This window comes from Argentina silus (genome assembly GCF_951799395.1).
Source record: "Argentina silus genome assembly, chromosome: 4".
In the NCBI taxonomy this organism is placed as follows: Eukaryota; Metazoa; Chordata; class Actinopteri; order Argentiniformes; family Argentinidae; genus Argentina; species Argentina silus.
Window position 1 is genome coordinate 24,622,115 of NC_139658.1, and position 24,500 is coordinate 24,646,614.

The window sequence follows — 24,500 nt, forward strand, 5'->3', positions numbered from 1 at the left end:
AGTTCAAATATGTAGAAGGCCATCTGAAGTTCAATGCTGGCATGCAGTCAAAAGGCATGAACAGACACCGTCTCACACACCTTGTTCTCAGAGGCAGCATCCAGACTCCTGTGTACTGGAAAACATCAACACAATCTGAACCGCAGCAACACTTAGCTCAGCTAACAGTTGTGTTTGAAGCGTACGCGTGAGGGACACACACACACAGACAAAGACACACAAAGATACACACACACACAAAGACACACACACACACAAAGACACACACACAAAGAAACAGCGACACACATACACAGACAGACAGACACAACGGCGGTCTCAGGACACCCAGTCCCCTCAATGACTTGTGTCCACAGGTAGAGTTTTACCTGAAGATCAGTGGAGCCTTCACATTGCCTGGTCCAGACACTCTCTGTCTCTCTCAAACGTTCACTTCAAACTCACGGCAGCAAAAGCACCCAGTCCAAAACTCACAGCAGCTATCAGTAGGATTTCCGTAAACACGCAATTTCATTGGTTTACAATTGAGGAAGTTGACATGGACCTACCGTCATAGACCAGAGATAAGGCTCAGCCAATCTCCTGACTTCAGCCTTTCTAAAGAGCAGCAATGAGAGGAGAGGAGTCGAGACTTTCACCACCATCAGCCAGACAAGCCCAGCCTCCTCCTCCTCCTCTTCCCCTCCCTCCCTCCCAGCCTCCTCCTCCCCTCCCTCCTCCTCTCCCCTCCCCAGCGGAGGAGTCAAACCACGTGACGAACACTGATTGTCCTGGTGGAGAAACTATGAGGAAACGTGCTGAGAGAGAGAGAGAGACACACACACACACACACAGCACTGATAAGGAGGGTTGCGTGTTTCATTTTCATACACACAGTGAAACTGGAGTGGGACAATAGTTGTTTAACCTGAATCTCAGGCCTACACACACACACACACACACACACACACACACACACACACAGGCATGAACGCACGCACACAGACTTCCCTCTAGCTGGCAGGTGACTGGGCCGACAGGTTGGTGAACATTCCACAGGAGACACACATGGCTGGTGACACACATGCCGCCCCCCCCCCCACACACACACACACACACACACTGAAAACCCTACTACATGATGCCGAGCAACAGGCCAGAGCTAAACCAACCCCAGGTGTACTATACTACAGTTCACATTCAACTGTCCATCCCAGCTGATACACTGGCTGTGCTGGACCTCAGGAGTAGCTCAGAGCTCGGAGGGGAGGCAGACAGACAGCTCGGTGGGGAGGCAGGCAGACAGCTCAGAGGGGAGGCAGACAGCTCAGAGGGGAGGCAGACAGGCAGCTCGGAGGGGAGGCAGGCAGGCAGCTCGGAGGGGAGGCAGGCAGGCAGCTCGGAGGGGAGGCAGGCAGGCAGCTCGGAGGGGAGGCAGGCAGGCAGCTCGGAGGGGAGGCAGACAGGCAGCTCGGAGGGGAGGCAGACAGCTCGGAGGGGAGGCAGACAGGAGAGTGATTTCAGACACACACACACAAACACCTCCCTCCATGTGAGTTTATGTAAGGCAGCCAGCCTGTGAGTCATCGTATGTGACCGGCTCACAGCAGATCCTTTGTTAGGAGCAGCGGCCTTCTTAGAGCCCATGAGAGCTTTAAATACACCACCAGGGCAGCTGTGCTGTGTCAGAGACCCTGCTGACAAACACTCTTCAGCTAGCCCTCTCTGTGTGTGTGTGTGTGTGTGTGTGTGTCTTCCTCTCTCTCCCTGTGTGTGTGTCTTCCCCTCTCTCCCACTCTCTATACAACATGCAATATTTCTGAGTGAATTTGTCCCCTCCTCATGGTGAAATCTGTACACAATTATGGAGGAGAGGAAGGGAGGAGAGGAAGGAGGAGGAGAGGAAGGAGGAGAGGGGAAGGGAGGAGAGGGGAAGGAGGAGGAGGAGGAGAGGGGGAGGGAGGAGGAGGAGAGGACCCTGGCCAAGGATGATGCAGCAAAAAGGGCTGGACCTGGAGGAAACAACCCTCTCCCTCACACACACACACACGCACCTCTCCCTCTGGTGTCTCAGCATGGCCACACACACACACACACCCCTCTCTACTCTGACAGCATTACTCAGCCTAGGCCTCTAACAACATGACCACTCAGCCTGTGACAAAGGCCTGAGACGAGGGTGAAGACGGGGGTGAAGACGAGGGGGAAGATGAGGGTTCTGAATCATATTCCATCTGACAGAAGAGAAGAGAAACCTCCAAAAACAGGAAATGTATTCTGCAGATGTCTTTTTTGGGAGTTGCTGGAAAACACTCACACTGCTCAGCTCCATCAACTACAGAAAGAGAGGGAAGGAGAGAGAGAGGGAAGGAGAAAGGAGAGAGAGAGAGGGAAGGAGAAAGAGAGGGAAGGAGAAAGAGAGGGAAGGAGAAAGGAGAGAGAGAGAGGGAAGGAGAGAGGAAAGGAGAAAGGAGAGAGAGAGAGGGAAGGAGAGAGAGAGGAAAGGAGAAAGGGGGAAGGAGAAAGAGAGAGGGAAGGAGAGAGAAGGAGAGAGGGAAAGAGAAAGAGAGAGGGAAGGAGAGAGAGAGAGAAAGAGAGAGGGAAGGAGAAAGAGAGGGAAGGAGAAAGAGAGGGAAGGAGAAAGGGGGAAAAGAAGAGGGGAAGAGGAGGGAGTGAGAGTGTGAGAGAACAGATGAAAGAGAGGGGAGTACACACACACACACACAACTGTACCTCTCTCTCACACACACACACACACACACACACACACACAACTGTACCTCTCTCTCACACACACACACACACAACTGTACCTCTCTCTCACACACACACACACACACAACTGTACCTCTCTCTCTCTCTCTCACACACACAACTGTACCTCTCTCTCTCTCACACACACACAACTGTACCTCTCTCTCACACACACACACACACACAACTGTACCTCTCTCTCACACACACACACACACACACACACAACTGTACCTCTCTCTCACACACACAACTGTACCTCTCTCTCTCACACACACAACTGTACCTCTCTCTCTCACACACACACAACTGTACCTCTCTCTCTCTCACACACACACAACTGTACCTCTCTCTCTCTCACACACACACACACAACTGTACCTCTCTCTCACACACACACACACAACTGTACCTCTCTCTCACACACACACACACACAACTGTACCTCTCTCTCACACACACACACACACACACAACTGTACCTCTCTCTCACACACACACACACACACAACTGTACCTCTCTCTCACACACACACACACACACACAACTGTACCTCTCTCTCACACACACACACACACAACTGTACCTCTCTCTCACACACACACACAACTGTACCTCTCTCTCACACACAGACAAACTGTACCTCGCTCTCACACACACACACACACACAACTGTACCTCTCTCTCACACACACACACAACTGTACCTCTCTCTCACATACACACACAACTGTACCTCTCTCTCTCACACACACACACACAACTGTACCTCTCTCTCACACACACACACACACACACAACTGTACCTCTCTCTCACACACACACACACACACAACTGTACCACACACACACACACCCAGCAGGTCTGTATCCCTGGCCTGCCTCCAGAGGGTAGAGCTTAACAACAAGCAGCGTGCCTCTTCTATTAATACCTCCTCTGCTGCCTCCACCGTCTCCTTCACACTGACTCTCTACTGTACATGACCGTGCCAGGGAGGAGGGGGGGGGGGGGGCGGGAGGGGGAGAGAGAGAGAGGCATGTTTGTGTACAGAAGAGAGTCAGTGTGAGAAAGAAAGAAAGAGAGAGACAAGCATGTAAGTGGGAGGTACTCTGGAGTCACGGGACTGAAGACTGGATAAATCACTCCCTCAGTTCTCCGGGTCGTCCCTCTCTGACTGGATAAATCACTCCCTCAGTTCTCCGGGTCGTCCCTCTCTGGCCCTGGTCCAAAGTGACACTGTTAAACAGAACCTTTAACAGAGTTCTGGAGGTTTGGCCTCAGCAGCAGGGCTGTCTGGGGTGTCCTAGGGAGGGAGGGAGGGGTGGGGGGGTGTCCTAGGGAGGGAGGGAGGGGGGGGGTGTCCTAGGGAGGGAGGGGGGTGAGGGTGTCCTAGGGAAGGAGGGAGGGAGGGTGGTGAGGGGTGTCCTAGTTGGTGTGCCAGAGGTTATTATTTGATGTCCCTCAACATGGAACACATTCTCAGAGTGTTTGAAATAGTGACGTCTAAGTCTCTGGCATCTAAGGCAGTGTAGGAGAGAGGGGAGGAGAGGGGAGGGAAGGGGGAGGAGAGGGGAGGGTAGGAGAGGGAAGGGGAGGGGAAGAGAGGGGGAGGAGAGGGGAGGGGGAGGAGAGGAGAGGGGAGGGGGAGGGGAGGAGGGGGGAGGAGAGGGGAGGGTAGGAGAGGGGAAGAGAGGGGGAGGAGAGGGGAGGGGAGGGGGAGGAGAGGAGAGGAGAGGGGAGGGGGAGGAGAGGAGAGGGGGGGGAGAGGAGAGGGGGAGAAGACAGGGGAGGGGAGGAAAGGAGAAAGAAGAAAGGGGGGAGGGAGGGCAGAGGAGAGCAGAGGAGAGGATGAGAGGAAAGAAGAGGAGGAGAGGATGAGAGGAAAGAAGAGGAGGAGAGCAGAGAAAAGGAGAGAGCAGAGGAGGAGAGGAAAACAACATCTCTCCATGTCTTTCCTCTGCAGCAGCATGTGCATGTTGGGAATGCTGGTCTTTATTTAGCAGGCAGATATCCCTGTCCTGTACTGTATGCTGTAGGCTGGGGGTCTTTATTTAGCAGGCAGATATCCCTGTCCTGTACTGTATGCTGTAGGCTGGGGGTCTTTATTTAGCAGGCAGATATCCCTGTCCTGTACTGTATGCTGTAGGCTGGGGGTCTTTATTTAGCAGGCAGATATCCCTGTCCTGTACTGTATGCTGTAGAGGCTGGGGGTCTTTATTTAGCAGGCAGATATCCCTGTCCTGTACTGTATGCTGTAGAGGCTGGGGGTCTTTATTTAGCAGGCAGATATCCCTGTCCTGTACTGTATGCTGTAGGCTGGGGGTCTTTATTTAGCAGGCAGATATCCCTGTCCTGTACTGTATGCTGTAGAGGCTGGGGGTCTTTATTTAGCAGGCAGATATCCCTGTCCTGTACTGTATGCTGTAGAGGCTGGGGGTCTTTATTTAGCAGGCAGATATCCCTGTCCTGTACTGTATGCTGTAGAGGCTGGGGGTCTTTATTTAGCAGGCAGATATCCCTGTCCTGTACTGTATGCTGTAGAGGCTGGGGGTCTTTATTTAGCAGGCAGATATCCCTGTCCTGTACTGTATGCTGTAGAGGCTGGGGGTCTTTATTTAGCAGGCAGATATCCCTGTCCTGTACTGTATGCTGTAGAGGCTGGGGGTCTTTATTTAGCAGGCAGATATCCCTGTCCTGTACTGTATGCTGTAGAGGCTGGGGGTCTTTATTTAGCAGGCAGATATCCCTGTCCTGTACTGTATGCTGTAGAGGCTGGGGGTCTTTATTTAGCAGGCAGATATTCCTGTCCTGTATGCTGTAGAGACTGGGGGTCTCTGTTCCTGGTCTACTGTAGGCCTGCTGCCTGGTGTAGGACTGGTGTAGGCCTGGTGTAGGCCTGCTGCCTGATGTAGGCCTTCTGCCTGGTGTAGGACTGCTGACTGATGTAGGACTGGTGACTGGTGTAGGCCTGGTGTAGGCCTGCTGCCTGGCAGGGCTGTGTGGCAGGGCTGTAGACACCTCGTGTCCGTGGGGTGGAGGGTTGGCACCTCGCTCTCATGCCTGCAGCCAGAGGAGGCGTGGCACAGTGGGCATGCCATCTGTCACTGCACCCTCGGACCTCCCTCAACACCTCACTCTTTAAAGACACACACACACCTCTGATACGAGGAGCAGACACACACACACACACATACGTACGTAAACACACCTTATAGAGAGAGAAATAACTAACTAACATTGTTTAATCATTAATAAAAACAGACAGTCACAGACACAACAACACAGCCTTACACACACACACACACACACACACCCTGAGCCCACTGGTCCACAGATGAGATCTGAATCGAGAGGACCCCCAGTCACAGGGGTCCATACTGGGGCAGATGGTCAGTCGACCCCCTCCCTGAGTGCCCCTCAACCGTCTGGTTGACCCCCTCCCTGTCCTCCATCTGACAGCTTCCTTAGCAGCTAGCGGCTAGCAGCTACACTCCCTGTCTGTCCTCCGTCTATGAGGCTTCCTTAGCGGATCACAGCTAGCGGCTAGCAGCTACACTCCCTGTCTGTCCTCCGTCTATGAGGCTTCCTTAGCGGATCACAGCTAGCGGCTAGCAGCTACACTCCCTAGGAAGGTTCATCACACGAGAGCCGTTCATCTCAGAACGCCCCAGAGTTCTACCAGAGTTCTACCAGAGTTCTACCAGAGTTCTACCAGTTTCTCTGCCTTCCAATCAACTAGACTGACAATAATGCAGTGATAAAAAGGGCAGAAACACATCTATTGTGTGTGTGCAGAGACACACACGCACAGACACACACACACAGGCACACATACACACAGGCACACATACACGCAGACACACACATACACACACACACACACACACACAGACACACACACACACACACAGATAAACTAGCTCTGTTAACATTGTTTCTTATCTAGATGAAGCGGTGCGTCTCGGTTGGCTGGCCGCGTCAGCTGCTGCAGTGTGAGGTCACCTCCAGAGCCTGGCCTCGGATTGGTCCATTACATTCTTCATCACAGAGCCGAGTCTACAACAGTCTCATCTGACCAAACACAAGGCCACCTGAGAGAGTCCAACCCCGCTCACCCGCGTCTGACCCCGCTCCCCCCCACCCCCGCCCCCCCTCCCCCGCGTCTGACCCCCCTCCCCCGCCCCCCCGGGTCTGACCCCGCTCCAGCCCATCAACCCAGAATTACACATCAGTTCTGAACGGTTCTCTGCTTCGCTGCCGACGGCCCTGCTGAGCCTCCCATTCCAATTTAAAAAGCCTTGGTTCTCCCTCCACACTCCACCACCCACAGGATGCTCTCTGGGAATGTGCAGCTCACACACATTTAAAACTAAATTAAACTAAAACAAAAAAAACTACACAGAAATTAAAAGACACTGGTAACATGAGCGTCAGGAGAATGACAAAGGTGAAAGGTCACTTACTCTGATCGTCTCCGCGCCTCCATACCGTCTGGTAGGAACAGCTTGATTGTAGACACTATGCAGCCATGGGTGACTAGAGGACACACACACACACACACGCACACACACACACGCACACACACGTCAGCATCCATCATCTCCTCCAACACTCATCAGATGAACAACAACATTAAACATGTCAAAGGTCAAGCTTGGAGACGGACACCAGCTCAGTCCAACCGTTAGTAGAGGATGACCCTGAAATGACCTTTAACCGTTAAATGACCTTTTTTTACAGTTCCATAGAAAGTGCCACCACCGTCATCCCTCCATGTCACAACAAGAGGGAGGCGGAAACAGACATTCTTGCTGAAGCAGTTTACAGGAAAACATCTTTGAAGGACAGCCTTCAGCTGCAGTAAAACACTTAAGAGCTCAACATGCTGAGTCTGGCTGTTGCTCGGTAAGGAGGACGAACAACACCACCAAAGCTCTCCTCCCCTCCCCTCCCCTCCCCTCCTCTCCTCTCCTCTCCTCTCCTCCTCTCCTCCTCCCCCCTCCTCTCCTCTGAGCTGAGCTCCTGTGACAACCCCAGTCTCTGTGTGTGTGTCTGGGGTTGTGAAAGCTGTCGTTCCATCTGAGGTTCATTTCAACACCTCCAGGGCTGTAATAGCAGCAGAAGCAGCAGCTCTGCTCTCTGTCAGGTTTCAACACTGGTGTCGGGCTCTGGCCTCCAGCCTGCCAAGACGCTTACATCACAGCCTTCACCGCCAGCCCGCCACGCCAGACCACGCCAGATCACCATCTTAAATGACTAGCAGCAGCAGCTCTCACACACACACACACACACACAACCGAGTGAACACGTGCAGCTCTGCCGTTTCTACATCAGTGGAGGCCGGTGGAGGTAGAAATCGGAGGACGGGCTCATTGTAATGCATGGAATGGAATGAGGGGAATGGTATTGCTCATTCCGTTGCATGCATTACAGTTTGACACCATTCCTCATTCCGTCTCATGCATCACAATGAGCCCGTCCTCCGATTTCTACCTCCACCAGCCTCCCCTGTTTCTGCGCTTACACCTCTCCACAGTGAGGGCAGGCCTAATGTTGCCTCCCAGTCATGGCAGGCCTAAGTACACCAGATCCTCCTCCAGCACTTACTGGAGCTGAAAATCTGACCTTAATTTCTTGTGTGTGTGTGTGTGTGTGTGTGTGTATGTATCCACTGACCTATACGCTATATGAGTAGGCTTACCTCAGGTCATTGGAGTGGAATGTACGCGAGTCGCAGCGCTAGACAGTTTTACATAACACAGGAACACGTCTGAGTGAAGCTGACTCCCTCTGCCAGAGCGGAGAGAGAGTGAAGGGGAGGAGTAGCTAGTCTAGGAGTAGCTAGTCTAGGAGTAGCTAGGCTAGGAGTAGCTAGGCTAGGAGTAGCCAGGCGAGGAGTAGCTAGGCTCGGCCGGGGGCAGCGAGGATACATCACAGTTCCTGTCATCTCCTCTCACCCGGAATAACAACAATGCTTTTTTTTGTATAGCGCTTTTCTCTGTGCTCAAAGACACACCCGAAGCCTTCTGAAACTCTACTGCAGTCCAACTCAGTACAGATCTGGGTTGGAATAGTGTTGGATGCATTTCCAATACCTGAGGTGCGCTTGATTTAACTTGTTTGGCACCACAGAACCAGTAAACAATAATCTGATACTATTTCAACCCAGCTTGTTTAGGCACATCTTCTAAAGGCAATATTGTACCTTTGCGTGTGTTCTCCGTGACGTCGACCCCGAACTGGATGATGTCACCAGACAGGACCTCGCAGGGAGGGCTCTCCTCAGACCCCCGGCTCAGACGCTGGCTGTTGATGAAGGTGCCATTACTGCTCTTGGTGTCCTGCAGGTAGAACTGAAACACAGAGGGAGAACATGGTTAGAACTGGAACACAGAGATGGAACACACAGATGGAAGTCAGAACTGGAACATAGTTAGAACTGGAACACAGAGAGGAAGCATGTTCAGAACCTCAGAGATGGAACATGTAGAACTGTACAGTTGGAACAGAGAGAGACAACTGATAATGTGTTTGGAGAAAATTTTAAATGAAAGTAGAATAAAGCGGAACCAAAAATCCAGCATTATGAGGCCATAGGACACGTGCATGGTGAGCACACTGTGTCTCCTCGGCTCTGCTGATCACTGGACCACTTGAGTAAACAGCCTGGAAACAGAGAGACTCGTATCAGAAAGGCCGACGCTTCAGAGTTCAAGTGAACGACAGCACTTCAGAACCTCTCCACGTTCGAGGGCTGCGTTCCAATCATAACAGTCGAGGACTGTTCCACAGGAAATGGAATGACCTTTACGACAATCGCTGGCTGCCAGGATACGTGACATCTTTCTGAGCCATCATGTCAGGATGCTGATACATCTGTCAAGAAGAGCATCGGGCATGAGACACAGAAGTACCATGACAACGTCCAGGAAGAAAGGTGCATAATGACGACAAATTCATTCATTGACCTCTGGTCAAGGTCCTTTATGCAGACTGTATCCAGGCTAGTAGATAATAATAATAATAATAATAATAATAATAATTCCATGCATTACGATGACCCCGTCCTCCGATTTCAACCTCCACCAGCCTCCCCCCCCTGGTACAAGCCTTTGACCTCCATCTTCTTTCCAGCCTCTAGACTGAACGTCCCTCGCTGGGACAAGCCTCTGACATCATTCTTTTCATGTCAAATACGCCGTTTAAGTCCAAAGCCTTTAGTGTTTGTGACTCAGTGCTACTTCACTGTCATCCTACGACCCAGCGATCCTCGGCTAAAAACACCGCAGCTTCCACATGTAGGCCGCAACCACGACGGTGTCTTCACCTGGCTCATCAGAAGGTAAAACTACGACGGTGTCTTCACCTGGCTCATCAGGAGGTAAAACTACGACGGTGTCTTCACCTGGCTCATCAGAAGGTAAAACTACGACGGTGTCTTCACCTGGCTCATCAGAAGGTAAAACTACGACGGTGTCTTCACCTGGCTCATCAGAAGGTAAAACAACGACGGTGTCTTCACCTGGCTCATCAGAAGGTAAAACGACTGCTGTGGATTCCACCAGAAGACGCTCCTCTCAAGAGAAAACGAGTCTCATATCCTAAACAAACCACACACCGAAGCCCATCAAACGCCAGACTGGCTGTCCAAACACACACACACACACACACACACACACACACACACACCAGCAGCAGCAGCATCATCATCATCTCACCAAAGCAACACCAATCCCCTGCTCCACTCTCACTCTGCCTGCCTGGGCTCATTCAGGAAACAGGATCATCTTTCATCCCTCCCTCCATTCATCCCTCCCTCCCTCCCTCCACGTGCTACGCTGCCAACATGAAAACCACTCCCCTTGAGATCCCCCGTGCCAGAGGCCAGCCAGCATGGCAGAGACCAGAGAGAGACCAGCAGAGCACCAGAGACAGCCAGCGTTGTAGAGACCTGAGAGACCAGCAGAGCACCAGAGACAGCCAGCGTTGTAGAGACCAGAGAGACCAGCAGAGCACCAGACAGCCATCGCTGGAGCTCACATGGCTCACTGCAGTACGATCCTGGAGAAAAACATCCTCTCCTCACCTCTCCCCTCCGGTGCTGTCCCCATGGTTACCTCCCGACCAACCACAACCACCTGCCAGGAGAAGGGTGACTGTACTGAAGGCTCTCTGCTTTTCACCCAGAGACTGACACCAACACAGCACACACACACACACTACAGCCTACTCCTAACTGCCACACATTCACAAGCCAAACAGACTCACTCAGCTCCGCGCAATGAATCTCCTGTCCCCTCGGCCGGGCTACGGAGAGGAGAGGAGAGGAGAGGAGAGGAGCTGAAGAGCAGAGACGCTGAGGCAGGAGGAATTCACGTCTCTAAATCAGGCCGCGGCATGGCGACAGACAGCACAGGGGAGGCCGTCCTGGCTGAGCGGGTGACAGAGAGGGTGGCATGGAGCTCAGAGAGGGTGGCATGGTTTCTGAAGGAGGAATGAAGTGCGGCTGCAGCATGTTTTGTAACTTGTTACGTACACAGATTGGTTCATCCCCGGCCTCCCCTGCCGGCATGCCCTCCCCTGCCCTGCCCTAGACTGGACTGGTGATTGGGCTATCAGGGAAGCACCTGCAGCTCAGTGCACAAGCCCAGCAGTGTGTCACAAGGGTGTGTGTGTGTGTGTGTGTGTGTACGCGTGAAAGAATGTGTGTGTGTGTGTGTGGGGCAGGATCTGTGTGTGTGTGTGTGTGGGGCAGGATCTGTGTGTGTGTGTGTAGCAGGATCTGTGTGTGTGTGTGTGTGGATCTCACACTCAGAGGCGCTGCATTAGCATTCCAAAAACCCCATGAAACCCAAAGCCCCGACCACCAGGGATGAACCCAGCAGCCCTGCAGCCGTCAATCACACTCCACAGCTGAGTGACTGCTTCTGCAGCCAACACACACACACACACACACACACGGGTCTAACGGTGCATTTAATTGCTCCTCAGAAACTTGGAACTTCCTACCAAAATTGTGCTTGGGATTCATTCCTTCCTACTGGCTAATTCTGAGGTAGCTCAAGAGTGGAAAACACTCTGAACTCTCAGGAGGTTGATGAGTTGCAGAGTCGGAGACGTCCTAGTTTTGCTAATTCTGGGTAGAACATGTAGCATGTAGCACCTCTCACTGCTCCCTGTCCTCCACACCAGCTCCCGTCGGCTGTCGGGGAGATCTGAGGTGTCAGTGTAATGAACCGTTCAACAATAGCTCAGCTATTGTTTCCCCTCGCAGTACCGAGAGATGTTCCCTGGATGACGATGAGACGCTAACTAGCTATCAGATAATAAGGAGAAGCACAGGTGGAGTCTGCAGCCCCCAGGTGCTTCATTATTCCACAAAACAAAGTTTCCTTTCGTAACGTTGTTTTGTGGTGGAATAAAGCACTCAGGAGCAGCACATTCCCTGTGTAGGTTTTTCCTTCATAATTCGATGAAGAGGCTCAACACCAGTAGATAAATTAAGGATGTACATATCTGTTTTTGATTGCTACTAGCTAACAGGGCCACCCAGGATCTAGGCTAATGGGCCAACCAGGAGCTAGGCTAACAGGGCCACCCAGGATCTAGGCTAATAGACCATTCCAGAACCCAGGAGCTGGGGTAATAGGGCCAACCAGGAGCTAGGCTAACAGGGCCATTCAGGTCCCCAGGAGCTAGGCTAACAGGGTCACCCAGGACGCCAGGAGCTAGGCTAACAGGGTCACCCAGGACCCCAGGAGCTAGGCTAACAGGGCTACCCAGGACCCCAGGACCTAGGCTAACAGGGCCACCCAGGACGCCAGGAGCTAGGCTAACAGGGCCACCCAGGACCCCAGGAGCTAGGCTAACAGCGCCACCCAGGAGCTAAGCTAACAGGGCCACCCAGGACCCCAGGAGCTAGGCTAACAGGGCCACCCAGGACCCCAGGAGCTAGGCTAACAAGACCAACCAGGACCCAGGAGCTAAGCTAACAGGGCTACCCAGGACCCAAGGAAGGTGTCCAACACCAATCTCCAAATGAACAGACACACTGCCACCACATAAGACAGTAGTCAAGAGGAGCTACTTATACTGAGGGAGGGTTTACATAAGCTACCGCACCTTACACATAACGTCTTCTCCCCCTCAGCAGCCAGAGCAGAGAGGACCGGAGCTATTAACACTTCACACACAACGTCTTCTCCCCCTCAGCAGCCAGAGCAGAGAGGACCGGAGCTATTAACACTTCACACAGACCCGATAATTAAAGCAGAGACACTTGGCAGAAGACGACGTAGACTTCCAATTACAACACGGAGGGGGAAGAAGCCGGCTCAATGTTTCCACATACATTCGGTGGAGGTTTCCACTGAATCTATTCCCATTCAAATGGGATCCAATTGTCCAAACGCTGGCCATGGTTTTAATTACATGCTCAGCAGATTTTCTGCAGGTTGTGTCATTCCACCGGGGGGGAACGGTCAGGACCAACCACACAAGCTACAAGCGTGCTGACGTCGTAGCCTAGTGTAGCGTACGGTCGCTCCTGTTCGATGACAGTGAGGCGCAGCTGTGGTTCTTAAAACGGCAACATGGCAAAATCGATCAGATCAAAACTTCTGCGTTGACGAGGACGTCTGGGCTGAAGAGGTGAATGGATATCCCAGTCCCTCGACTAACACCCTACGGCCGACGCCCTACGACCGACACCAACCCCTACACAAGACAACAACAAAGAGCAAGAAGACAACGACGTCCCTGCCTGCACGCATCGATCAGTAATATCAATACAACACAGCTGCAGAGAAATATGATCGCCATCTGGAACCACAGCACTGGAGGAGAGGGAAACAGTGACTGGGGGGGGGGGGGGGGGGGGTCGGACACGTCAGGGGAGGATGTGAGGCTGCTGTTTGGTGTTACCATGGTAACCACACAGGGCCTGGCGCACCGGGTGTCATATTGATGATGTCATGTTCTCTTCTTCTTCTTCTTAAATAAACATATGGAAAAATTGTGCTCTAACATCTGCGGTCAAAAACACAAAAGCAAACTCCCTTCTAATCGCATCGGTTCAGAGATTTAAAAAAACAAAACATAATTCTAACAAGAAGATCACGTTGAATTGTTCTCAAATAATCAATTCCATCCCCCAGACGTCAGAACAGGGTCGTGGAATATATCAACTCTCGCAATCAGCTTGGAATGTTGACTGCGCCAAATTAAATTCTAAATATGTCAAAGCGATAATCCTGTAAAATAGATTAAGCCCACTTAATTAAAACATCACTGTCAGCCCTGTCAAGGTTCCAAAATATCTGTGTGTGTGTGTGCCTATACGTGCGTGAGTGTGTGTGTGTGTGTGTACGTGCCTGTGCAGGCGTGAGTGTGCGTGTGCGTGTGCGTGCGAGTGTGTGTGTGTTCCTGTGCATGCGAGTGTGTGGAGTTGTGTGTCAGCGTCTGCATAGTCGTGGTGATGATAGGCAACATAAAAATGATAGATGTGCTGCATTCGTCATCTCTGTGATCATCAGCAGCCCTCTGACAGGAATAAACAGACTAGCCTGTTTCCACCCCGGCAGTCCCTCACAGTCTGCCTAACTCTTCCCTCACAGTCTGCCTAACTCTTCCCTCACAGTCTGCCTAACTCTTCCCTCACAGTCTGCCTAACTCCCTAACTCTTCCCTCACAGTCTGCCTAACTCCCTAACTCTTCTCTCACAGTCTGCCTAACTCCCTAACTCTTCCCTCACAGTCTGCCTAACTCCCTAACTCTTCCCTCAGTCTGCCTAACTCCCTAACTCTTCTCTCACAGTCTGCCTAACTCCCTAACTCTTCCCTCACAGTCTGCCTAACTCCCTAACTCTTCCCTCAGTCTGCCTAACTCCCTAACTCTTCTCTCACAGTCTGCCTAACTCCCTAACTCTTCCCTCACAGTCTGCCTAACTCCACCAGCTCTTCTCACAGTCTGCCTAACTCCCTAACTCTTCTCTCACAGTCTGCCTAACTCCCTAACTCTTCCCTCTCAGTCTGCCTAACTCCACCAGCTCTTCTCTCACAGTCTGCCTAACTCCCTAACTCTTCCCTCACAGTCTGCCTAACTCCACCAGCTCTTCCCTCACAGTCTGCCTAACTCCACCAGCTCTTCTCACAGTCTGCCTAACTCCACCAGCTCTTCTCTCACAGTCTGCCTAACTCCACCAGCTCCTCTCAGTCTGCCTAACTCCACCAGCTCTTCTCTCAGTCTGCCTAACTCCACCAGCTCTTCCCTCACAGTCTGCCTAACTCCACTAACTCTTCCCCCACAGCCTGACAGCTATAGTCTCTCCGAGTCTGACACCACAGTCCTCCGAGTCTGACACCACAGTCCTGAGTCTGACACCACAGTCCTGAGTCTGACACAGTGGTCCTGAGTCTGACACAGTGGTCCTGAGTCTGACACCACAGTCCTGAGTCTGACACCACAGTCCTGAGTCTGACACAGTGGTCCTGTGAGCCATAGCTGTAGCCTCTCTCAGTCCGACACCCCAGTCCTGTGAGACATTCTCTCTCAGTCTGACACAGAGACAAAGCTAGTCTATATGAGTCTGACACAGTGATCCTGTGAGCTCCAGCAGCTTTCTGACAGCAGCCAGGACTCTTCCATAACACCATGATGTTACAGGTCATCTACAGATCTGAAATATCAATCCCCATGAAGAAACTCCTAGCGAACATGAACTACGCTCACATTCTCTCAACAATCATACTTGTATTTACTTACATGTCGTATGGAAGTTTTAGGTTTATATTAGTGATGGTTCATCTGTGGTAGAGGTTTATCTGTGGTAGAGGTTGTTAGTAGTGATAGTTTCTGTGGTTGTTTTAGGTTCATCTGTGGTCGAGGTTGGCCCAGGACAACACCAGGCAGCTGAGGGGGCGTGTTCCAAGAGCCACCCAGCAACAACATGCCCGCCAACATCTCATTATCAGACACAGACTGTGTGTGTGTGTGTGTGTGTTTGCGTGCATGCGTTCAAAGAGACAGTCATCTGTTTCAACATGTTTTGTCTCCTGACTTTCTGCTCAATTGGTGTCTCGTTTTCTCTGTTTAACTAATTGATTGCGTTTTCTCCAACCACTGCTCTGGCAGCAAGTGATGGGAGCGGAGTCTAGCCATCACACCGTCTAGAAGGCATATGGTGTTGCCTTAGCAGACTGGCTCAGGGTCCTGATAGTCTTGATAGCTGGCTTTCCCCAGCGGGTCCTGGTCCTTATAAGGCCAAACAGAGTTTGAGGCATGGTTTATTGCCAGGGGCGGGGTTTAGAGCCAGGGGCGGGGTTTAGAGCCACGGGCGGGGTTTAGAGCCACGGGCGGGGTTTAGAGCCAGGGGCGGGATATTCTTATCATCCAAGTGCTTGAGTCAGCTCGCTAACTTGGTGGGTGGCAGGCACAACCTGAGTTCTCTCACTGTAACTACACCGTCTAATTGATCTGAATAGGGGGTTTTTTGTACAGCTATTTTGGATTTGGAGTGCTTAAGTTACCAGAACCTGCTGGGAAACCGGAGGATTTGACATACAGTATAGTTTACCACCTTAGGAACTGCAGAAGGTAAACAAACTGGAGATCACATATACATCATATACATCATATATATATATCATATATATCATATACATCATATATACAGAGCAGAACTAGAAAGCCCAGCTGTGGAAATACAAACAGGCTTGTTCCCTCGGCTCGAAACACCAGGCTTTGAGCACTAGTTGGCCTCTCGTAAGCCTTGGCATGCACTGGCACCTCTGTCGAAGAGCAGCTAATACTCCTCCTGTCCTGTCCACACCTGCAGGCCTATAGATAAGCACACTGACCAAGAACAGAGCCTGCCAGTAACCGGAAATAGATTACGACATCGAGTGAATCCACCCATCTGTGAGAAGGCCAAACTGATGACTCATAACTTGGTTGGCTTTCTAGTGTAGGCTGGGCCTCAACGAGAGGCTTGTCAGGCCTCTGGGGAAGAGAAAGCAGAGAGGGAACATGTTCCCACCACACAGGTGTCGCTAGATAAACCCCGTCGCAACAATGCATCTCTCCTCGCCACTCTGAGGAACATCACAATCACAATTCTTTTATTTGGTAGTATATTTGCACATACAGGAAATTGACTTGGTGAGGTTGGTGCATGGACATAATGAAACAAATAGCAAATATTGACAAGAAATTTACTAAATAGCAAAGTATTAACAAAATAGCAATAACAAATTTACAAAAAAGAGCAGCAGAACAATGCATCTTGTAGGCTGTGTGAGACTAAGTGGCAATGAGGCTAGAGGCTGTGGAATGGTTGTGGGGCATGTACACTATCAATTAGAATAATTTTAAATAATTATAAATTAGTCAGTGCATTGTTTGTGTGACAGGGTGGGGGGGGCGGGGGGGGTCAGTGAGAGGCAGGGGGCTTGGTTGTGAGCCCCACTGCCATGGGGAAGAAACTGTTCAGGTGGCGTGAGGTTTTAGTCTTGATTGACCGGAACCTTTTTGCCGGATGGAAGTCTCTGGAAGAGGTTGTGACCCGGATGGGAAGGATCAGCGATGTCAATCAAATAGCCTACATTAGCCTGAGCCTAACAGTATTCAGAACGCTCTCTAGTCAAGGTTATACACAACATAAAACAATAACTTTCCAACGACGGCATCTTGTAAACAGAAGGCTGCATGGAGGCGTGTCGAGCCAGAAACCAAGGTGCCTTCAACACAGAGAGACCTGACTCTCCGGGCCAACCGGGGGATCTCCCACACATGTTGAGACAGAGACTTCCCAGATGTTGAACGTCTTTGAGCTTCCAGTCTGTGTGGCGTTGAGGCAGCCTGCCGTGTCTGTAGGTCAGCGCCAGTCGGAAGGAGGTCCGGGCCACAGGCTTTGCTCTCTGTCCCTCTCCCTCTCTCCAATCTCTTTCTCTCCCTCCCTCTCCAAGTTTTCTCTCTCCCTCCCTCTCTCTCTCCATGTCTCTCCCTCTCTCCAAGCTCGCTCCAGGCTCTCTCCCTGACTCACCATCGGGCCCAGGGCCAAAGCCTTGAAGGCCTGAGGGCCAGCCGCCTGGCCTGGAAACTCCTTCATAACGTGGCTCACGTGAGTGGAACCCCCCCCCCCCTCTCTCTGTCTCCACTCTGCCATCCACACACAGAATAGCTAGCTATAGAACAGGCTGGCTAGCTATAGAACAGGCTGGCTAGCTATAGAACAGGCTGGCTAGCTATAGAACAGGCTATCTAGCTAGAGAACAGACCGTTTCAAAGTCCAATCACACAAGCCTTTCTAGAAGAGGAAAAGAAAAATGTAAACTTTAACCCTTCCATTTAGAAGAGGTCAAGGGAACTTGCTCCCATAAAGGCAGGAGTCCTGTTCCACTCAGTCATCACTGGGTTTAACCAATCATTAGCCAGAAGTGTGACATCACAGTTTAAAAAGTGCACACACAGAGAGAGGGGGAGAGAGAGAGGGGGAGAGAGAGGGGGAGAGAGAGGGGGAGAGGGAGATTGCACAGTGTTCAAAGTACTCTTCAGCCCCAAGGACATGGTCTAACAGAGCAGGCTCACCTGACACTGAAACAGATACACAACTCTCTAACATGGTACTGTGCGCACGCACGCACACACACACACACACACACACACACACACACACACACACACACACACACACACACACACACACACACACACACACACACACACACACACACACACACACACACACACACACACACACACACAGTCTACAGCATCATCATTCATAAGATGCATTTTGGCTTTCAGCCAACCACAGGGCAGGTGGCTGCATTCTAAACATCAAAAGACTTCTGATTGGCTTAAAATCGTACTTGAATAACCTGCCCAAGGTGCCAACAGCAGCTTAGAGACTATAGACGCTGATTACGGGTCCCTAGCAACAACCTTGGAGAACAAAAACATAAAAGATTCTGCTCCGATCAAACATTGGCTGAGGTGCGGTGCCGTGTGTGGAGAGTTCAACAGAAGCCAGATAAGTGTGTTTGAGCCGGAGCGGCTAACGGCTGTTCCTCAAGGCAGCACCGCGACACAAAGGCAGTTTCAGAATCACAGGGAGAAAAAGGTCAAAGAAACAGCAAGATGGTGAAATGCCATTCCAACGGCAGACGTCAGGGTACGATGCCTCGGGAACACCTCATCTTTGAGGTGTTCCCGTATTTTGCACTTCTGGTTAGACGCTAACTGCATTTCGTTGTCTCTGTACTTGTACTCTGCACAATGACAATAAAGTTGAATCTTATCTAATCTAATCTAATGAGGCTGCCCATCCCCTGTGTGATAACGCCGTTATTACGTCCAATCGTTGTATTTACTCACCAACTGCCAAAGAATTCCGGAACCCTCACCACCTGGAGTGTTCCAAGTGCTTTATGGGGTGTTTACCCAGCAACAACGCTTCAGCAACAAAATGAAGAGTCATAATTTATGCAATTTTGGTGAATGAAGTCACCCTTGGCACTCTAGAATGTTGACAATGTGGACGACTTTATTCACCCTCTGTACGGAATGAGTTAACATGTCGTAGAGGATTGCATATGGATGCATTTAACCACAAAACCCTGACTGACTGCTACTCTAACAGTCTCTCCACAGGTACAGGGCCAACAGCAGGTAGTGTGGTGTGACTGAAGCCTCCCACTACCTATCCCCAGCCCTGGTGTGGAGACTGACAGTGTGCTCCCCAGTAACCTCGTCCCCAGACTACTACGCACAGCGCATAGAAGCCCGGAATAACAACGACTCAAACCTGGCCTTAGCAGGAGTGAATTTACTGAGTCAAGTATTTGTTATTATTTCATTTCAGCGAGTCACACGGCTGCTAGCTGTAGCTCCCAATCAGAAACGTGTGGTGGTCAAGCACTGCGGGGGGGGGGGGCTGTGGGAGATGATTGATGGGAGGTAAAGCCAATGGCTATGCGCTGTCCGTTTTCGACACTCTTAATGAAGGCCAAGTTTGATGTGTTGGTCCACCAGACCTTTCGCGCAGCCTCCTCCAGGGGAGTGATCTCTGTCTGTGACTCCGCCAGGCCAGGGCCCCCTGTCCGTCTACCCAGTAATACAGGCTGCTCTGGGGGAGGGATCTGTCGGGTCTGTCAACCCTGTCCTGTTCTGGGCTGGTCCTTCTGCTGCCGCTCGGTCTGAACTGAGGCCTACGGGGAATACCCTTAAACAGACCCGCAGTCTTAATCACACACAACCAGACACGGCAGGGAGCACAGCACCAGAGAACACTGCATCACAAGGAGCGGGGAGGAGAGGGGAGGGGGGTTGGGAGGGGTGGAGAGAGGGAGAGAGACAAAGGGAGGGATTGAGAGAGAAAGAGAGACAGAGAGAGACAAACAGACAGAAAGAAAGAAAGAGAAAAGGAAATCTAATCAGCAGCAATTAGCCTCGGCCTCAGCCACCCGGCTATACCTAAAACATGACCGAGTCTGACTGGAACTGCAACACCCAGCCTACAGAACCCACCACGCTCTGGGGTGACACCCAGCCTACAGAACCCACCACGCTCTGGGGTGACACCCAGCCTACAGAACCCACCACGCTCAGGGGTGACACCCAGCCTACAGAACCCACCACGCTCTGGGGTGACACCCAGCCTACAGAACCCACCACGCTCTGGGGTGACACCCAGCCTACAGAACCCACCACGCTCAGGGGTGACACCCAGCCTACAGAACCCACCACGCTCAGGGGTGACACCCAGCCTACAGAACCCACCACGCTCAGGGGTGACACCCAGCCTACAGAACCCACCACGCTCAGGGGTGACACCCAGCCTACAGAACCCACCACGCTCAGGGGTGACACCCAGCCTACAGAACCCACCACGCTCAGGGGTGACACCCAGCCAACAGAACCCACCACGCTCAGGGGTGACACCCAGCCTACAGAACCCACCACGCTCAGGGGTGACACCCAGCCTACAGAACCCACCACGCTCAGGGGTGACACCCAGCCTACAGAACCCACCACGCTCAGGGGTGACAGGATGGTGTTTGGTAGAGCAACTACAGCAGAGCAGCAGTGTCAGTTTTTCCATGCATGTGGTAATCTCTCTGCTCTGCTCTGCGGTGGGACGGGACGGGAATGACATAAGGGCCAGTGAGGGAGAGGGGGAGGGAGAGAGGCTGGTCTGCTCTCTGCTGCAGCTGATCCTCATCTGATACTGCTGGGTTGAGGAGGGCGTGGTGGTGGTGTGGGGGTCCCTGACAAGGTCTCCCAAGGAGCGGCAGTGAGGGGCGGAGTCAGTGAGAGAACTAGCACCAATGAGGTGGTGTGTCAGTCGTGTGTCAGTAGTGTGTGTGTGTGTGGGGCTCCAGTCAGCTGCTGGCCAGTTGCGCCCCCCCCCCCCACACACACACACCTCTCTCTGAAGGACTGAGAATCACAGCTCGTGGAGAGAGGGGGGCGCAAATTCCAGCCGACTATTTTCAGCTTTGACATCACAACTCTCATTTTGCTGGGAAAAAATAGAGCAGGTCTGGTAGCAGGAGAGGGAGGAGCAGGTCTGGTAGAGGTGGGACAGCAGCCTCTCTGGGTGGAGCGGCCTAGCCAGCTAGCTAGCAGCCTAGCGCAACACAAGACACAGATTCCCAATTCAAATGAATGAGCAGGCCTGCTATGAGCTAGCAGTAATGCTACTGAGAGGCTGGGATTTGTAGTCCGGGTCCGCCAGGCTGCCCCAGATCAAATGACTCGTACAAGCATCCTCATGAGAGGCCATCTGAGTTGAAATATGAGGCATGATAAGAGACGCGATTAGGAGATAAATGCGCGCCCAGATACGGCTCAAATGCTTTGAGGTGCATCACAAGGACCACATGACCAACGCACACGCAGCTAAGACTAGGCAAGCCGCTATAAAGGCAAACAAGGAGCACAAAGCCGTCGTCCAGTTCTGAACCTCCCAAAACAATCACAGCAATCACCGGGGACCAAAACAGAACGGTTCCCGTACCCCAGCTGAAAGTGAAAACTCTTTCTTCTTCTTCATTCAATCAATGATGCCTCAGAGACCTCCTCTCTCTCCCAGTCAGAGAGAGAGAGAAACAGAGAGAGAGAGAAAAAAACAGACAGAGAGAGAGAGACAGAGAGAGAGGGAGAGAGAGACAGAGAGAGAGAGAGACACACAGAGAGAGAGACACACAGAGAGAGAGAGAGAGGGAGAGGCTGAGATGGTCAGGGTGCTCAGGGACACAGCAGCATACCAATCAGGTCCAGATGAGACGGAAGGTTTACCACCACTTCAGATGGACTGGTTGATCTCCTCTGCACCCTCCTAGTCTCTGTAAACAAACAATCAACAGCAACGACCACCATGACGCAGGCTCCACGTGCATGAGCCGAGGCGAGCAACGGAAACAAACAACCTTCGAGGAAAGAACTTGATTTCCTGCGTCTAAGTGGTAGCAGGGTTCGTTTTCTTCTCCCCATCCGATCTTCTTGGTGTGAAAACGCTGCATTAGCATTCACACCAGGCCGTCCTCCACCGCTGGAGCGCTCCGAGTGAGGCTCATCTCCCACACTAAGGGAGTCAGGCAGTTTAATACATGAAGCAGTGTGATACATCACCAGACTGTATGGTGTTGAAGGGAGGCGATGGAGCAACAGTCCCTAATGATCCCCGTCATCCCCGTCTACAGACACCAACTGCTAACTCATCAGGACCAGTAAATCTAACAGGCTATTAACTCAAGAGACACTGATGGAAAAGTCGAAGGCAGGGCGGGCAAGAAACTCCTTCCCAAATATGGCCTCTGTCGGTCTGCGTTTAGACTGCAAAGGCTTTCGATCAACCAGAGTCAAAGACGTGCCACTGGAAAGATTCATTACACACAGCAGGGCCTTAGTCTTTAAAAACAACCTTTAATCTAGATCAGAATGATATCGGGGGGGATTTTTTTGTTAGTTTTTTTAACGATCCAGCTTTTTTGAGGAGTATCAGAGGGGAAAATCTGCCAGCTCGATCTGATCCTGGATAGCAAAAAAGAATCTGAATCTTTGGGCTCCAGATGAAACGTTCTGAAACACCGGGTCCCAGAGGTACAACAGCAGAGGAGCACAGGGTGGAAATCATTTTCATCAAGTTGCCAATTAAAATCGACCTTTAACATCAGACACAAAAGAGCACCGTGTGTGTGCAGCATCACGCCACAATCGCACAGACAGACAGCAAATAAATATGAACCTGGGTGCATTCAGCTAAATATGAACCTGGGTGCATTCAGCTAAATATGAACCTGGGTGCATGCAACTGAACCTGGGTGCATGCAACTAAATATGAACCTGGGTGCATGCAACTGAACCTGGGTGCATGCAACTAAATATGAACCTGGGTGCATTCAACTGAACCTGGGTGCATTCAACTAAACCTGGGTGAATGCAACTAAATATGAACCTGGGTGCATTCAACTAAACATGAACCTGGGTGCATTCAACTGCACCTGTGTACACAACAGACCAGACTAGACGTGCGCTCGTATTCGCCCCCGAGACTCTTTCCACTGGCAAGCTCCTAAAAGAAGCAGCAATGTTACAGTACATACTCCCCACTCCCGCCACCCCCACCACAGACAGGCCTGTGGTATTTACTGTACCACATTCAAAATGCCTCCAAGTAAAACCTGGCCTTTGTCGCGGCCCATAAGCTCCTGACGGGCTGACAACAGCTGGTCTGGAGTGGGATGTTCTGACCCTGGCACTGGGAGAGGACGGCCACACTTGGTTGGCCCAGTTTACGTGACTGTGTTGGCAGTGGCACCTGTGTTACGTCCTCCCCGAGCTGGGTCCACGCGGCCCAACATTAGGCTCTGCTCTCAGGTCAGGGGAAAGCTGCTGCTGCTACTACTGCTGCTACTGCTGCTACTACTACTACTACTGCTACTACTACTGCTACTGCTAATACTACTGCTGCTGCTGCTGCTACTACTACTACTACTACTGCTGCTACTACGTCATCCTGCAGCGCGACCTGGAGTCAGCAGGGGAGGCTGGCTGAGGTAGAAATCGGAGGACGGGCTCACACGTGTGTTTGATACCATTCCTCATTTCGTTTCCTGTTCCTCGTTCCATGCATTACCTGATGCCATTCCTCATTCCGTTCCATGCGTTAGGGTTACAATGAGGCCGTCCTCCGATTTCTACCTCCACCAGCCTCCACCGTTTACTGACGAGGTCCAAGGAGGACACTGTCCTGTTGGGCCGTCTTCAGTTGTGAAACATTCAGAACCTCAGATGTAGGTCCGAATCTACATCATCTCCAAAGTAGACCTTCCTCCCTGACCTGTGGCCAAGTCACCTGTCGGGACACCTGTCAGCTCTGCTCGTGACATGTTGGTCTGCATGCTGCAACGTCCAGTGTGTGAAACCAGCGCTCTCTCCTGAACGTGTCCCAGACGTCCCCCAACGCCAGCTCTCGTAAACAGTCGTCCTCGTTATTCAATTAACAAGCGAACGTGCCGACGCTGGACAGGGAGAAAACACTCCAGAGGTACGAGTGTGAGAAAAGGACTTGAAAGGTAAAGAGACTTCGTAAAAACAAGATGACCAAGCACAGGTTTTTCTGACAGGGGAATAATTAGGTGCTTGCTTGTCACTTTACACACTACAGGGCCGACCCGAACCAAACTGTGCTGGCTCGTACTAACAAAGAGATTCCTTCCACACTATCCTTCCCAGCATCGACGGTGGTTGTGTAAACCAGCC

The 24,500-nt window shown here is 51.7% G+C and overlaps 1 protein-coding gene across 7 annotated transcripts in view; it reads right to left on the bottom strand.

Annotated features, from left to right (window-relative positions):
• slmapa (sarcolemma associated protein a) overlaps positions 1 to 24,500 on the bottom strand; it is a 61,351-nt gene that overhangs the window by 33,560 nt on the left and 3,291 nt on the right. For 6 of the 7 annotated variants that reach the window (XM_083668729.1, XM_083668728.1, XM_083668730.1 and 3 more), the window contains exons 2-3: positions 8,941 to 9,088; positions 7,199 to 7,271 (exon numbers count right to left, since the gene is read on the bottom strand). In XM_083668729.1, the coding sequence (XP_083524855.1) occupies positions 7,199 to 7,271; positions 8,941 to 9,088 (221 nt within the window). Of the gene's footprint in view, positions 1 to 368; positions 587 to 7,198; positions 7,272 to 8,940; positions 9,089 to 24,500 lie in introns of those variants that run through there. The other variant, XM_083668731.1, reaches the window with a different exon arrangement.